General features: G+C 53.6%; 4 protein-coding genes across 4 annotated transcripts; all 4 read right to left on the bottom strand.

The window, feature by feature from the left end:
- Positions 1-2450: 2450 nt before the first annotated feature.
- RPL28 (60S ribosomal protein L28) lies at positions 2451-3003 on the bottom strand (the record flags this gene model as incomplete). The annotated part of the gene is made up of 3 exons (XM_049404254.1): positions 2451-2731; positions 2787-2901; positions 2953-3003. 3 exons carry the CDS (start codon positions 3001-3003, stop codon positions 2451-2453), a joined length of 447 nt encoding a protein of 148 aa, XP_049249976.1.
- Positions 3004-3337: 334 nt separating this feature from the next.
- J4E88_010663 (uncharacterized protein) lies at positions 3338-6456 on the bottom strand (the record flags this gene model as incomplete). Its single annotated transcript, XM_049404253.1, has 2 exons — positions 3338-3421; positions 3475-6456. 2 exons carry the CDS (start codon positions 6454-6456, stop codon positions 3338-3340), a joined length of 3066 nt encoding a protein of 1021 aa, XP_049249975.1.
- A 594-nt stretch (positions 6457-7050) lies between these two features.
- On the bottom strand, positions 7051-7717 carry APS2 (AP-2 complex subunit sigma; the record flags this gene model as incomplete). The annotated part of the gene is made up of 4 exons (XM_049404252.1): positions 7051-7383; positions 7489-7518; positions 7575-7614; positions 7683-7717. 4 exons carry the CDS (start codon positions 7715-7717, stop codon positions 7051-7053), a joined length of 438 nt encoding a protein of 145 aa, XP_049249974.1.
- A 2968-nt stretch (positions 7718-10685) lies between these two features.
- Positions 10686-12433, bottom strand: J4E88_010661 (uncharacterized protein; the record flags this gene model as incomplete). Its single annotated transcript, XM_049404251.1, has 4 exons — positions 10686-11254; positions 11307-11898; positions 11949-12277; positions 12364-12433. The coding sequence occupies 4 exons, from the start codon at positions 12431-12433 to the stop codon at positions 10686-10688; spliced, it is 1560 nt and encodes a 519-aa protein (XP_049249973.1).
- Positions 12434-13591: the final 1158 nt, after the last annotated feature.

The raw sequence follows: 13591 nt of genomic DNA, 5'->3' as shown, positions 1-13591 counted from the left end.
ACACGGATTCTACGGCACAATGGGCGGTTTCGCACTCGACATCGACGATACCGACACTCGCAGCGCGGTCTTGTTCAATGGTGCTAAACGCCTCACCCTAACAGCCAAAGGAGTAGCATTACTCGCGCAGTGCGGACACATTCCATACGTTTCCCTCGACGACATAAAAGACAAGAACAAAGCAGACGGCCTTGCCAAGCTTCTCGTGTGCATCCAGGCCGGGTGGATGATTGTCCAGGTCATCAGTCGGACGGCGTCTGGGCTGCCGACTACTTTACTCGAGGTACACGTTGTCGCTCATGTCGTTTGCGCGCTCATCATGTATATTCTCTGGTGGCACAAACCGAGGCAGGTGACGTCTCCCACGCTACTCAAAGGAGATTGGCTGCCTTTGGCTGCGTATATGTATCTAGCGAGTCGGATGAGTGGTAAGGTGCCACAGGGCGTATTTGCGATTTTTCGGGTCCGGACGCCAGAACTAGAGAAATTGGCTTACTATGGTGGAGAAGAGACAAGATCTGAAGATCATGATCCTGTTGGTTGCAGCAGTACAGCGCAACCTCGTGCATCCGGTCATCTCAGGACTCGTCCTGGCATTCAGCATTCGGAGCGGGATCCTGAGACGGAAACCGGTTCCGAATTGAGACGTCTTGCCGAAGAAGCTTTGCTGCTGTATCCAATTCTACGGACTCGCTTCACCCCAGCTCGCGAAACGGCCATATCGGGTTCTACATACAGCATACCCCACGTCACCGAACTCGTACAGTCTCACGCTCTAGACTGGCCAAACGACGGTCTAATCCGTCGCACCCAATCTCTGATCATGGGGATGGTACTATGGGGAGCTTCATGCGCGTATGGCGCGATACACGTTGCAGCGTGGAACTACTTCTTTCCTAGTGAGATAGAGCAGCTCTTCTGGCGATTGAGTTCCGTATGGGTAACCTTTTGTGCGGCGTTTTGGCTGGTCACCAATCTCTTAGCTTATGTTTTCCCGTTCATTGACACGATCTGGGTGGCTTACAATAAGCGGTCGCTTGGCTGGCTTAGTACTGCGGTCATTACGCTTTTGTGTATACTTTGTGGCGCAAGTTATATCGTGAGTCGGGCGTACATTGTGGTTGAAGCTTTTGTGAGTATTAGGAATGTGCCAAAAGGCGTGTATGAGACGCCGGCGTGGTCGCAGGTTTTCCCTCATCTGTAGACAGTGTATTATACTTGCGATTTCTCTTATTTGTAAGAGTATCTTTTTGTTAAGGTTGTTAATGTTATAGAAGTTATAAGTAGCTTATTTTGCTTTACGTTATTATAGTACTATAGAATAAAGTAAATAGTAACTAAGAGAAGAAATTACACATAGGTATAAGTTAAAGAGGAGAAAATATAAAAGGTAACTACTGCGGGTGCTGCTTCTTAAGTATACTATACACGCACTATAGCCTTTAACACGCTTGCTATTAACCTAGCCACTAGGCTTAGCTTCTGCGGCGCATCACTACCGTCTAACATCTCCCTTATCTGTAGAATCGACTATTCTTCTTCGCTGTGCGGTCACATCCAAAGTCAGCCAATTCATCAAAGTCTGATAGCGGAGGTAATCTATATCATGAGACAAAGAAGTAGGTCTCCCATTACCAAAGGGTAAAACCGGCAGCTTAGCCAGAGTTTTCAGCAACGCGTTTCAATCCCCATGCAGTGCGCTGACGATGGTAAGATGATGCAAGTGTAGATCGAAGCGATTGGTAAACTTTGGTTTGCGGAGGATGTACGCAGATGCTGTGTTGGTAGCGCAGCATCAAATGCTCTAGCCAAGCGGTGTCAGACACGGAAGACAGTGAGACGTTCAAAATTTGAATGAGTGATGTTTGATTGCTGTTTGATACAAACTGACGAGCACGCCCGAATGACGGTCACGCCATCGTGATGAGTTGGTGGTTAGCACAATAGCCAGAGGTCACGATCGCAGGCGCATATTCGATGCGACAGCATGTTTCCGGTCGATGTAATTGAATCGACGCCAGCGCTTGAAGCGCAAAATGCGTTGTTTGGACGACAGGCTGTCAGGCCAAAAAGTACGCGGTATACTGGACTCATCAAGTTAGTACCACAGAATTTTCACCTCACAGCATGCAGCGCCAGAACATCACGTCATCACGGAGGCAACCATGCGACGGCATAGCAATGCCAACCCACACCCATGCATCGCATGAGCGGGACAGCCAGCAAGGGCCAAAGGTTTGTTCAGGAACGGTCATATTGTCTATGAAACATTCCTCAGCCACCACGCTGACGCAAGTCAAACGCAGACCCGTTAGGGTAACTGCGGACTTAGAATCCATCCCAATCATTGCCGTTATGGTATCCTTTTGTATCATTCCGAGACGCCGTTTCATGCACAATCGTGTTGTGTGAGTGATGGTTGATCGTATCGTATCGTGTCGTTCTGGCGCTTATGCGACGAGCTGAACGACACCACCAGCCTCCTTGATCTTCTTCTCAGCCTCAGCGGAGACGTAGCGGGCGCGGACGACGATGGGGACAGCGGGGAGACGACCCTTTCCGAGGACCTTGGAGTAACCGTAGTCGAGGAGGTTGAGGACGGGGGCGTTGCCGGACTTGTTGGCGAGGTACTCGGCGCGCTTCTCGGCGGGGATGAGCGACCAGAGCTTGTCGAGGTTGATGACGGGCTTCCAGAAGAGGTTCTGCATCTTGTGGAAGTACCTCATTCCGACTGCGATGGAGTCAGTATATGTCTCACATGCACTTCGTACACACTCATAACTTACCCTTTCCGAAGTAACCAGGATGGTACTTGTCAATGTTGGTCTGGTGGTGATGTTGACCACCGGCCATACCACGACCACCGGGATGCTTCCTGTGCTTTCCGACACGTCCGTGACCCTGGATAGCGAGTTAGCAGAGTAAACGAAGTATTCCAGCGTGACAACATACGGCGGAGACGTGACCGCGGTGCTTGCGGGTCTTGGTTAGGCGGGTAGGCATCTTTGCGTCGTGATGCTGTGGGTTAGTTGTCGAGCGAAAGTTCGAGGGAAGGCCGGCGTTGGCGATTTTGCTCGTTGAGCGGAAAAGCTAAGCGAGGTGCGCTAGTGGGGGTCACGTGCGTGATCCCTGTCACGGCGGCGGTACCTCCTCGCAACACTAAAATCTAGGCGGGGAGGGGAACATCAAAGTGCGCAGGATAAAGACGTGATGGGAGAAATGTTGGGTTGAATTGAATACGTGGATCTCGTCTTTCAGTAGTAATACTTCGCCAGTTCCCCGCTATCGCTATGCAATACAGACTTCGTTCGTCAACATCGCTGCTCTTTTCTCAACTCTACCCCCAGTACGGCGTCCGCAGGCCCACGAAAGTCGAGCCAACACCATCGCCCGAGTCCTCCTTCTTGCGCTGTCCAGCAAGCTATTCAAAGTCAGCAATCGCGTTCCGAAGTAACACCATCAGATGCCAAGTACCTCTAACTGAATATGCCTATGCACATGCACAAGCCAATCCACATAACTCTGCGCCTCATTATTCCGATCCTCATACAACAACCTCGCAAATTCGTATTCCGCGCCATCCAGCCCTTGTCTCGCAAGCTGAATAGTAAGCGCCTTGGACGCCCTTGTACCCTCAAGGTACTGCAGGATATTCCTGACTTGAGCGTTGAGATGGGTTTCGAGGACGGGGAGGGTAGACTGGAAGGGATCGAGCGCTTTGAGACTGTTGTTGCCTTCGCCGAAGAGGTCTTCGAGGAGGTTGGGCGAGACTTGTGTGTGCAGCCAGAGGAGGCAGACTTGGCCGTTGTCGACGATGTAGGCACCGCCTTCTTCGACTTTGGAGAAAGAGGCTCGGATGTTTTCTGGCATTACAAGATGGCCCTTTTCGTTTGCGAAACCGTCGCGCGCGTCGAGGTTGTGGATTGCGATGATGCGGGGGTAGAGGTATAATGACATCTCCAGTGGTCCCATCGACTTGATCATGCGCATGTCGTGGACTCTTCGGTCTGTGGGCTCTTTGCCGCCCTTGAAGGCTCTTGACTTGATGAGTCCGAGAATGTACATGCCGAACTCCTTCAGGTTCTCTGGTAGCACGAGTTGTCCGGGAGGATTGTTGCCAGTGAAGTTCTTTCTGTAGCCAGCAAGAATGTCGACAGTCTTCTCCGTCAAGGCTCCCCTAATCTCCTTGAGGTTCTTCTCTGTCATGCGAGCAGCAGCTTCCTTGGCGATGATGTTTACAACAGCATCCTGATCGACGAACTTCATGCATTCACCAGTGTTCGGGCTGACGCTGGCCACGATGTTCGTGCACCGCACTCGTCGCTCACCGTTGGCTGCCGTGTATAGTAGCGCACTCTGGAAGTGAGCATCAAGCTTCGGATCCAGTTTGCCATCGTAGCTGAACATGACACCAATAGCCTTGTCGGCGTCAATGACTCCGAACTCTAGATCGGCGCCAAAAGTGTGGTGGTAGAAATTTCCGTGGTAGGCAGAGACCTGCAGGCCATTTGAGCAGCGAACCTTCATCAGCGCTTGATATCCGGTTTCTCGCGTGACTGTGTGCTGGATCTCCTTGGATAATTTCAGGATATCCCTTGGCGCATGGAAGTTGGGGTAGTAGAAAACTTCTCCACCTGTTACAGCGGAAACGTGGCCGATGGTCGCAATGTCGAGGTACCCTCCACTGGGCGCAGCAAGGAAAAAGTCCACACCAATACCATTCTGCACCATCTTCTCAGCAACCTTCTTGAACCCAGGATGCTCAGTCTGAAGAAGCTTCTTCTCAGCATCGGTGTTGTGTACATTGTTGTCCTCGCGTAGCATCAGCCGACCAGGACCCCAGGTCGGCAGCGCAGCCAAAGAGCACACAATCTTTCCGCCTGTAGCCGACAATGCTGCCACGGCAGAGTTCAAGCAAGGTAATAACGCTGGCTCTGGATTCTTGACTTCAGAGAACATGGTCGGTAGCTGTGCGAGAAGTGATGTGATGACGCTCTTGCACTCCACGGTGTCGACGAACAAGCCTTCGCTGAAGGGTAGGAAGGGATCTTCGAGGTCAGACATGACGAGCATTTGAGCGCTCGTCAAGCTGGCGTTGAGGTTGTAAAAGTGCATCTCCTTGTCGTATGTGACGATGCCAACTTTAGCACCCTTTGGTATCCGAGTTGTAGTCTCGGCGCCCTCTGTCTCAGCTTCTTCGCCATAGAGCGCTTTCATGATGCCTTCACAGAAGCCATGGAGGAAACCACGGTTTACAGCCTCGGCGGTCACATCGACAAGGAACAACCACCGTAGACCGACAGGCTCTTTCGACCAGTATTCCTTGGGTACGAGGAAGTCGACAGTGCCCAAAGTGAGCTCCGGCCGTTGTAGTCTGTCTATTCTGACACCAGACTGATCGGTAGGCGCAAAGTATTCGCCGGGAACGTCGCCCGGGTATGTACACAGGTTGCACACGACCTTGTTTCCGCCAGCCTTGAACTGCATAAACGGATTGATGTACGCGCGACACCTTGCACATCGTGGTGGACCGGACTCGCCAAAGTCCAATACGGGTATAGCTTGCTCGCCTTCTTGTTGAGCAGCAAGCGGCTGCAAGACCATACCAAGCGGTAACGAAGTCGCAGCAAGGGCTTGCGCAGTGAGTGGAATGTTGTTCATGGTCAAACGTGCGAACTTAGGTGAGGAGTTGCCTTGGTCAAAGGCTACAAAGGGGACCGTTGCGGGTGGAGGTAGGTGGTGCTCCATAGTCGGGTATACGTTCTCTAGGTAGTACTTCGCCGGCGCATCGCGCGACTTCGGTATGCTGGGAATCTGCTCGGGATCTACACGTCCTTGAGCCGATCCAACCGCCGCCCCTCCACTCTGATGTGGTGCTGCTGGTGTTCTCGCAGCGTACTGCATAGGTGAAGCCTGCGATCCAGGACTGAAGATAGGGTTTACGGGTGCGGGAAACTGGCTCATGGCGGGAGTAATCTGAGGCTCCATCCATTGCGCTCCTCCGACTTGAGGCGAGTTTTGGTATTGTGTAGGTGTGCCATTCTGCGGCGCTCCGTTGAACGCCGGTGAACTTCCTCCAGGCCCTTCAATATTATGATATGCATGTCTGTTCTTCTTCTTGTGCTTGGGTTGTGCCGCCTGATCCATGCCCAGCCCAACTGCTCCCATCTGCCCCGCGAGGTTGTTCACGTCTTGGTCGCCCTGGTACTGAGGTTGGCCCTGCAGCGCCGACTGGTCAGGGAAATAACCTTCTTGCTGGACTGGCGTGCCATATTGCGCTGGTGTGCCGGCGTACTGATTCGGAGGCTGGGCCATGGCCGGGCTGCCCGTCTGTTGGTAGCCAGGAGGGCCCGCAGCGACTGGTGGACGCCATTTGTTGGGCTCGTCTGGCCTGCCGTTGCCGTTCGGGTTTGGCGAGCCCGTGCCGAGGGCGTGGTATGCGGCGAAGTCAGACATGGTCGCGGCGCGGGGATGGTGCGGTGGATTCGACGGACGGGACGATTCGAGACGGGTCAGGCGTGTGGCGGAGGAACAACGGGGCGCGGAATGGTGTTAGAGATGTTCATATCATGGGGCGAGCATGCTGGGGGGAATTTGGGCACAGGCGAAGGGACAGATCTCGAAGTACCAAGGTTGATGATGTGGCTATTTTCTAGACCTCTGCTTCCATCATAAGAGCGCGTCCGTGCGCTCCCTCACATGCAAGAACGACAGGGTACATTCACTCGCGTGTCACCGAATGTAGAAGCAGGACAGATTTGCGTGAACGGTGTGTTTGCAGGAATCGCTAAGATATGCAAGCGATTCTCCCTGCTGTTCCTTCCGGCCAAATATTGGTACCGAATCAGCCTCGAGGTATACCAGTCCACCATTGAGATGTGGGCTCTTCAAATGCTCGCCCAAGACCCCTCAGCGCGGCTATACACGCAACTCCCTCATGTGCCCTCTGCAGCGCATGGTTACTACCTCGTTCCTCTTATCTGAGCCGAGGCGCCAGGCGAAGCAGCCCCAGCTCCACCCCATTATACAGTACACCCGCCCATCATCCATCTACTCCAGTTTATCCAAATGCGCCAATCTCGTCAGCACAACCTGTTTACTCGTCTCCTCAATCTCACCCGCCAAAAACACTTCGTCCAGTATCGCATACACCTTGTAGAAATTGAACACCAGATCCAGCTCACACACGTTCCCGAAGAAGGCATCTAGCACCTCGACGAAGAAGTGTATGGCTTCCAGATAGGCGAGTTCGTTGTCGTTTGTGTCGACGCAGGCGCAGAAGAAGAGGCCGGCGTAGCGGCGGTACACGATCTTAGACATGTTGCGGAATTCGACGAAGTTGGACTGGTGTTTTTGGTCGCGCGGGGCGATGAGGCGGTGGACCTGAATTCGTTCTTAGTCTCATTTCGGGACTCGCTATGCGAAGGGTTCGAGGGCGGCTTGAGGAGGCGTGTTGGATGGGTGGGAGGGAAGGAGGGTATCGCATACCTCGCCCTTTAACTTGACTTTCTCTTCATCCTGTTTTATAATTAGCTACTATATCGTCTCTTAATATACTTGACATCTCAACTCACACTGTACGGCGCATACCACTTCGCCAATCTTGTCTTCCCTCTACCATCGATCAGCCTCCATGCTACATGACCTCCCCAACCCTCCTCTGCACCAACATCCCAACTTACTGCCTGTTCTGAATGAGGATGAACGAGAGCACCATCTTCGCAATGATGCCTCGGTATATCAGGCTCGGCGCGCTGTGGGAGAAGTGAAGGTGCAACAATGACGGCGCAGCGGCGGCGTTCAGGGCGCGACTTCCGTGAAGGCCCATGGCCCGAGCGTCAAGGGTCAGGCACAGGCGCATCCCTGCAGGAACGTGGGCGCTGGCGGGCCTGGGACGGAAGTGCCACTTTTAGCCGCAGGGAATCGTCACATTCGGGTTCTGCATCTACAACCTTTGAGCAATTGTAATGTAATTATGAATTAAAGAAGGCCGACTAATCAGCAAACCCCCATCTCACACAGAACACCCCCTACTCCCCACCCGACACAACGGCGCAAACCCCTCCACCATCATATCCTCCTCATCCAACCTAACCTGATCCTCCATCCTCTCCTCCACATTCCCCATGACCACATACCCCGTCTCAGCATATCTCTTATCCACCGAGCCATTCATTCTAGACCTCGACTTTACGCGTCGATACCGCCTTCTGCTCACCAACGCCTTCAGCGAGTCCACCGCTGACGACGAGGAAGACGAGGATTCGGCTTGCGACGACGAAGATGAGGGCGAACTACTCGCATCATCCAGAATCGCAGGATCCCCACTCCCCATAACAACATCGCCATCACCATCTCTCATCGCTGCCAACGATTCCACATCCCCTTCCCCACCCCCTTCTCCTTCTCCCTCCCCCCTCTCCCCTGTTTCCCCTCTCCTCGAAAGCGGACTTCCCCCCCTTTCCCCAGCACCCTTCCTCCGCTCCGCACTAGCTCTTAACGCAGTCCAAAGATTCGTCTTGACAACCTTTCTCGATGTGACCGGACTAATTGGAGTTCCCAGTTTGACGGTACCCTCAGGCAACGTGTTAATAGGAGCAGTTAGTGTAGGCATATTGTTGTTGCCGTTGTTACTTTCGTTACTGGGGAAGACAGAGGGGAAAACAGAGTCGACGGGTGTGTGTATGCCGAACTTTTTGCCCCAGCGGCATTCGGAGGGGTAATCGCATGTGTTCCAGCAGTCTTGCTGCTTCTCTGCCACTGCCACTTTATTCCAGCAGTCTTGCTTGCCTTGCACTCCAGCCCTGCCACTGCATTTCGGCCCACCCCTCCGCCACCGCCCAATCGTCTTCCAACCTTCGTAGTCAAACTCGCTCGGACAAGCACGATGGTTCCGTTGTTTCCTTTTATTACTTGATTTCCGCCAGGACTTAATAGTCGTGCTGCCGCTGCAGAAATGGTGCCCGTCTTCGAGACGGCGGCGCGTTACGCCGAGACGGTAGGTGTGGTGGCATTGGTGGCATTTCCACATCCATGGTAAAGGACTCGAGGGTGCGTCATCTTGGGGTGGTGGATAGCCGGGCGTGGTTTGGGGAGTTGGTCTGTGGGCTTGCTGGCGGAAGGGAAGGGGAGGTGTGAGGGGCGTTCGTGGTGAGAATGGAGAGGGTGGGATGGAGAGGAATGAGGATTTAAAGGGTGTTGCGAAGATTTGGAGAGAGTCTTTTGCTTTTCTTCCTGGCATTCTGAAGCTCTTGGTTCAATTTTGTGCACCAAAAGGGAGAGTTGGTTGCAATCCGTACAACTCGACTTTGCAATCTCACCGTCAACAAAAACTTACCCTTTCTACAGACATCCCCAACATCAGCCTCCATCGCCTCCTGAGCTGCACTACTTCTTTGAGCATTCTCCACGAGGCGTTGTTACGAGCGTTAACACAAGCTGCGTTCAACAGCGACCTTTGTCATCGCAGCTCAGCCCTACGCGGGAGTGGCCTTGTGCAAGATTCCGAGCCGAATCCTTTGTCCTACCTATTCGCCTCTAACATCTGGCGTCTCGATCACGAACACTTCTTCGCTTTGTTCACGTGTGCTTGCGTGCCATCATTTCTTAGCGTGTTCCATCTCCTTAACCCCCATCCAATGATGTCACACCTCATATCTAATTCCGTCACACACCATCACGATGCGAGATCAACTGTCAACCTCCGACTATTGATCGAAGCTTTGCACGTGAGTAGTAGTAGTGGTAGTTGTCCACTGCACAGCCTCCCCCACACGCACCCGCCTCACCGGTACACCCATGCCCACGCGCACACCCAGAGATAAGGTCCTCCAACGGCGCCAGCAGCCAGCGCGTTTGCCAGATCGGCGAGGTATGGTAGTTCCCGCTTTCCATCCCAACACTCTTGTTCGCGATCGAGACCACTCACCACTGGATCCAAATGGTTAAAACCCAATAGACTTGGCATGGAATAGCTACGACCAGTCAAACCGAGAATGTAGATGATAAACGTAGCGCATAGCCAACACTCCTCTCTCATACGCCGCCAGGAGTTGAGATAAGCTATCCCCACCGCATCTCAGCACATCGCCATCACAATGCGCGGTATAGATACACAGATACACATCAGCGCTTCCTACGGGTGAGGTGTCTGCATCGTGCAGACGTCAAGCTCACTTCAGTGGTAGCTTCGGTAGTAGCGTCAGTGGACTGACATCATCTTGCTTGCGCAAATCTGGGGTTCACACTCTGGAGGAGCGGGAAAAGATAAGGAAGTGAGGAGAGTAGGCTTGGCGTCGTTGTGTAGTCGGTTTTATTCGTCGAATGGGGGGAGTCGATCGTGCTTAGCATGATAAGAAAAGGCTGGGCGCGTTTCGGTGATATGGAATGTGTTGATGTAGGGTTAGGTGAGTATGGATGATTTGGAATGCACATGTGGAAATTGCCAGATGGGAGGGATAATGATGTTTGATGTATCCATTCTCGAATTATGTACAATACGTGAGGTCTAGGAAAAGAAAAAACTTTAATACAATCATCTAAATGTATATGTCAAAAAGCACAGCTCAAAGACCGCGGGGAGGAGCAGCGCAAGGTGGTATCTCGAAACGGGTAATTGACTCAAAAAAGTCGCAAGCAACAAATCCAAATCAGCAATGCGCAGGCAGGCAAAGAGAAAAGCAGCCTTAGGTTTGAACCTGCTTCTCGTGCTCGGAGCCCATGGCCATCGCGTGCCTGTCGCCCGCAATGCCCGTGTGCTCGTGGCCTGAGCTGTGTTCCGATGGTGCCTTGCCCTCGAGCATCTGGCTGTGCTGGGGGATGCCGTGGCGCTCGCCTTGGGGTACCGAGTGCTCGCCATCGATGGGCTCGCCCTTAGCTGGAGTCCATGCGAGGTAGTCACGGCGGACCTCGACGTAGTCGTAGGCGAATTCGCCGAGCTGGTCGTCGTCCATACCGAGGAGCTCGGCCTCTTCAGATGCGCGCAGTTTGAGGCCGGGGATCTTGTCGATGACGAAGGCGAGGATGGCGCTGACGACGAAGGAGTAGGCGGTTACGGCGACGATGTAGGCGATTTGCTTGTAGATCGCGGCGGGCTCGCCGGTGATGGCACCAGCGGTAAGACCGTTGTTGACTCCGTCGAGTCCGATGATGTAGTCGGCACCGAAGATTCCGTTGAAGAAAAGACCCCACATTCCAGCGACGCCGTGCTCAGCGAAGACATCGAGAGAATCGTCGATCTTGATCCAGAACTTGACTAGAGAGACGTTAGTGAGCTGTTCGCGGAAAGGTTTTGACAAGGCACATACTCTTGGTGGCAAAGTTAGCAACAATACCGGTGGTAATACCGAGGATGACGCTGGCCCATGGAGGCAAGAAACCGGAAGCGGGAGTAGCAGCGACAAGTCCGGAGATGACACCTGAGCACCATCCGACCATGGACCACTTGCGAGCAAGGCGCCAATCGAGGAGAACCCAAGTCATGGCGGCGAACATGGCGGTAAGGTTGCTGTTCCAGCATGCCATGACAGCACGGAGGTTGGCACCGAAAGCGGAACCACCGTTGAAGCCCAACCAGCCGAACCACAGGAAGACGGTTCCGAGGGTGATCAAGGAGACGTTGTGAGGGCGGAAGTTGAGCATCATCTTCTCCTGGCGACGTCCGAGGATCATGGAGTAGGCGAGAGCTGTGCAACCGGAGACAATCTCGACGGGACCACCACCGGCGTAGTCAAGTCCACCCCATGCGAAGAACCAGCCGTTTGCGTTCCAGGCCCAGTATGCGACAGGGCAGTATACGATCGTGGCCCAGAGCCAGATGAAGACCATCATGGGGATTAAGCGACCGCGCTCAGCAACGCAACCGACGACAATGGCAGCAGTGACAGCGCAGAATTGCATCTGGATTGTGTTAGTTCATCGAAACCGGTTCATAGTAATGGTTTTCGTACCTGGTAGAAAGAGTACAGCAGCTCTGGGATCAAAGGACTACCCGGGCTGGGATGAGCGAGAACGCCCTTGAGACCGAACTTGTCGAGGTTTCCAATGAAGCCGTTCGTCGAGGGTCCGAAAGCGAGCGAGTAACCCCAGAAGTACCATTGGAAGGTGATGACGGAGGCGGAGAACATGCAGGCCCAGATGAGGGAGAGGGCGGACTTTCTGCGAGCAAGACCGGAGTAGAGGAATGCGAGACCGGGAACCATGATCATCACCATGGCCGAAGCCACGAGGATGTAGGCCTGGTCACCAGCAGAGAACCATTGGTTCAAGTTCTCGGTGACTGATGTTCATGTTAGCCTTCTGTCGCACACGATGCGGATGTTGCGCTCGGCACGTGCGCCATGGTACTTTGGGGCTTGTACTCACCAGAGTCACCACCAGTGATATCATCGGTGCCATTGAACTGCGCCGGAGGGCCGACCCACGAGTACGACATGGTGAGGGAAGTCCTAGGGGATTGTCGGGGTACCAAGGAGATCTGGGGTCCTTAAGTACTATGGGGAAAGGGAGGACGGTTCCACGGTAGGGCCTGTGGAAGAAAAGAGAAGGGATCAAAAGCTGGATCAGTGCCAGTAATATAAGCTGCTACAGGGAGATTCCGGAAGCCCTACTGTAGATTACGGTAGATGCGCCGGGACCTTTATGGGTGGAACTTGCTGTACTACTCTTATCTATCCTGGTCCACGGGCCATCACTCGAGGCAAAATAGACGAGGGTACATCACCCACAGCCGCGACCGTCGTGGGGTTCGCGTTAGATCCAGCCATGGAGCTTTGTTCTTTTTCTGCCGCGATTGATCGGAGCTGCGTCATTGCTGTCTCTAACGATCTAACGCCTTATCTCGCCGGCTCGCTGCTCTGCAAACATGTGACGGCGAAGCAGACGTGATAAGGCGCAACGCCCACCCACACCGGCGGCCACGTCGCGTCAGCTTGTAGGGACAGGCCTCGCGCGGCGCCTCTCACCACGGGCTCAACACGAATTCGCATAACGATTGCAGGCAACGCCAGTTTCATCCGGGGCGGAAGGCTTGGCGAGTGGGTGGTCCAGGTTGCGTGTGTCAATTGCATTTCTGGCCAGAGATAAGAGAACCGCGTCGTCCAATCAGCTGCTGCCTCGGAGATCGAGCGCGCTAGCCGCTTTGGGTGCCGCATCTTCGCCGGCCGTCGCGACGCGTTCTCACCAACGCCACCCCGTCCCTGGCGATGTGTTTATGCGATTCACGTACGTTGTGTGCGATAAGACGACCACGGCGGTTTGCTCGCAGCCTCCTTGTGTCTAGTGCATCTCACCCCAGGTCTCGCGACATCGAGGCACCGCAGTCGGGCGAACATCGGGCGCCCAACGACCATTCGACACCCAATCTTTTGGGTTTTTAGGTCTTGCCGTTGCGACACGGCGCTACTGAGCGCACGCCCTGCAGAAGGCCCGCGGCGTGCAAAATCCGGCTGTGGTTGAGCAGATCGAGACACCCGTCCGACCGGCCATCGTCTGTGGTTCTTTAACTAACACATAATCTTAATTATTATTACGTTGCCGTATTAATAGATTATATCTTATTTTAATCTTAATATTTTTCTATTTAATATTTGTT

Source organism: Alternaria novae-zelandiae (genome assembly GCF_023758075.1).
Source record: "Alternaria novae-zelandiae strain BMP 2774 chromosome Unknown scaffold_37, whole genome shotgun sequence".
In the NCBI taxonomy this organism is placed as follows: Eukaryota; Fungi; Ascomycota; class Dothideomycetes; order Pleosporales; family Pleosporaceae; genus Alternaria; species Alternaria novae-zelandiae.
The sequence above is the reverse complement of the archived record's forward strand: the minus strand, read 5'-3'. Positions and strand labels throughout refer to the sequence as shown.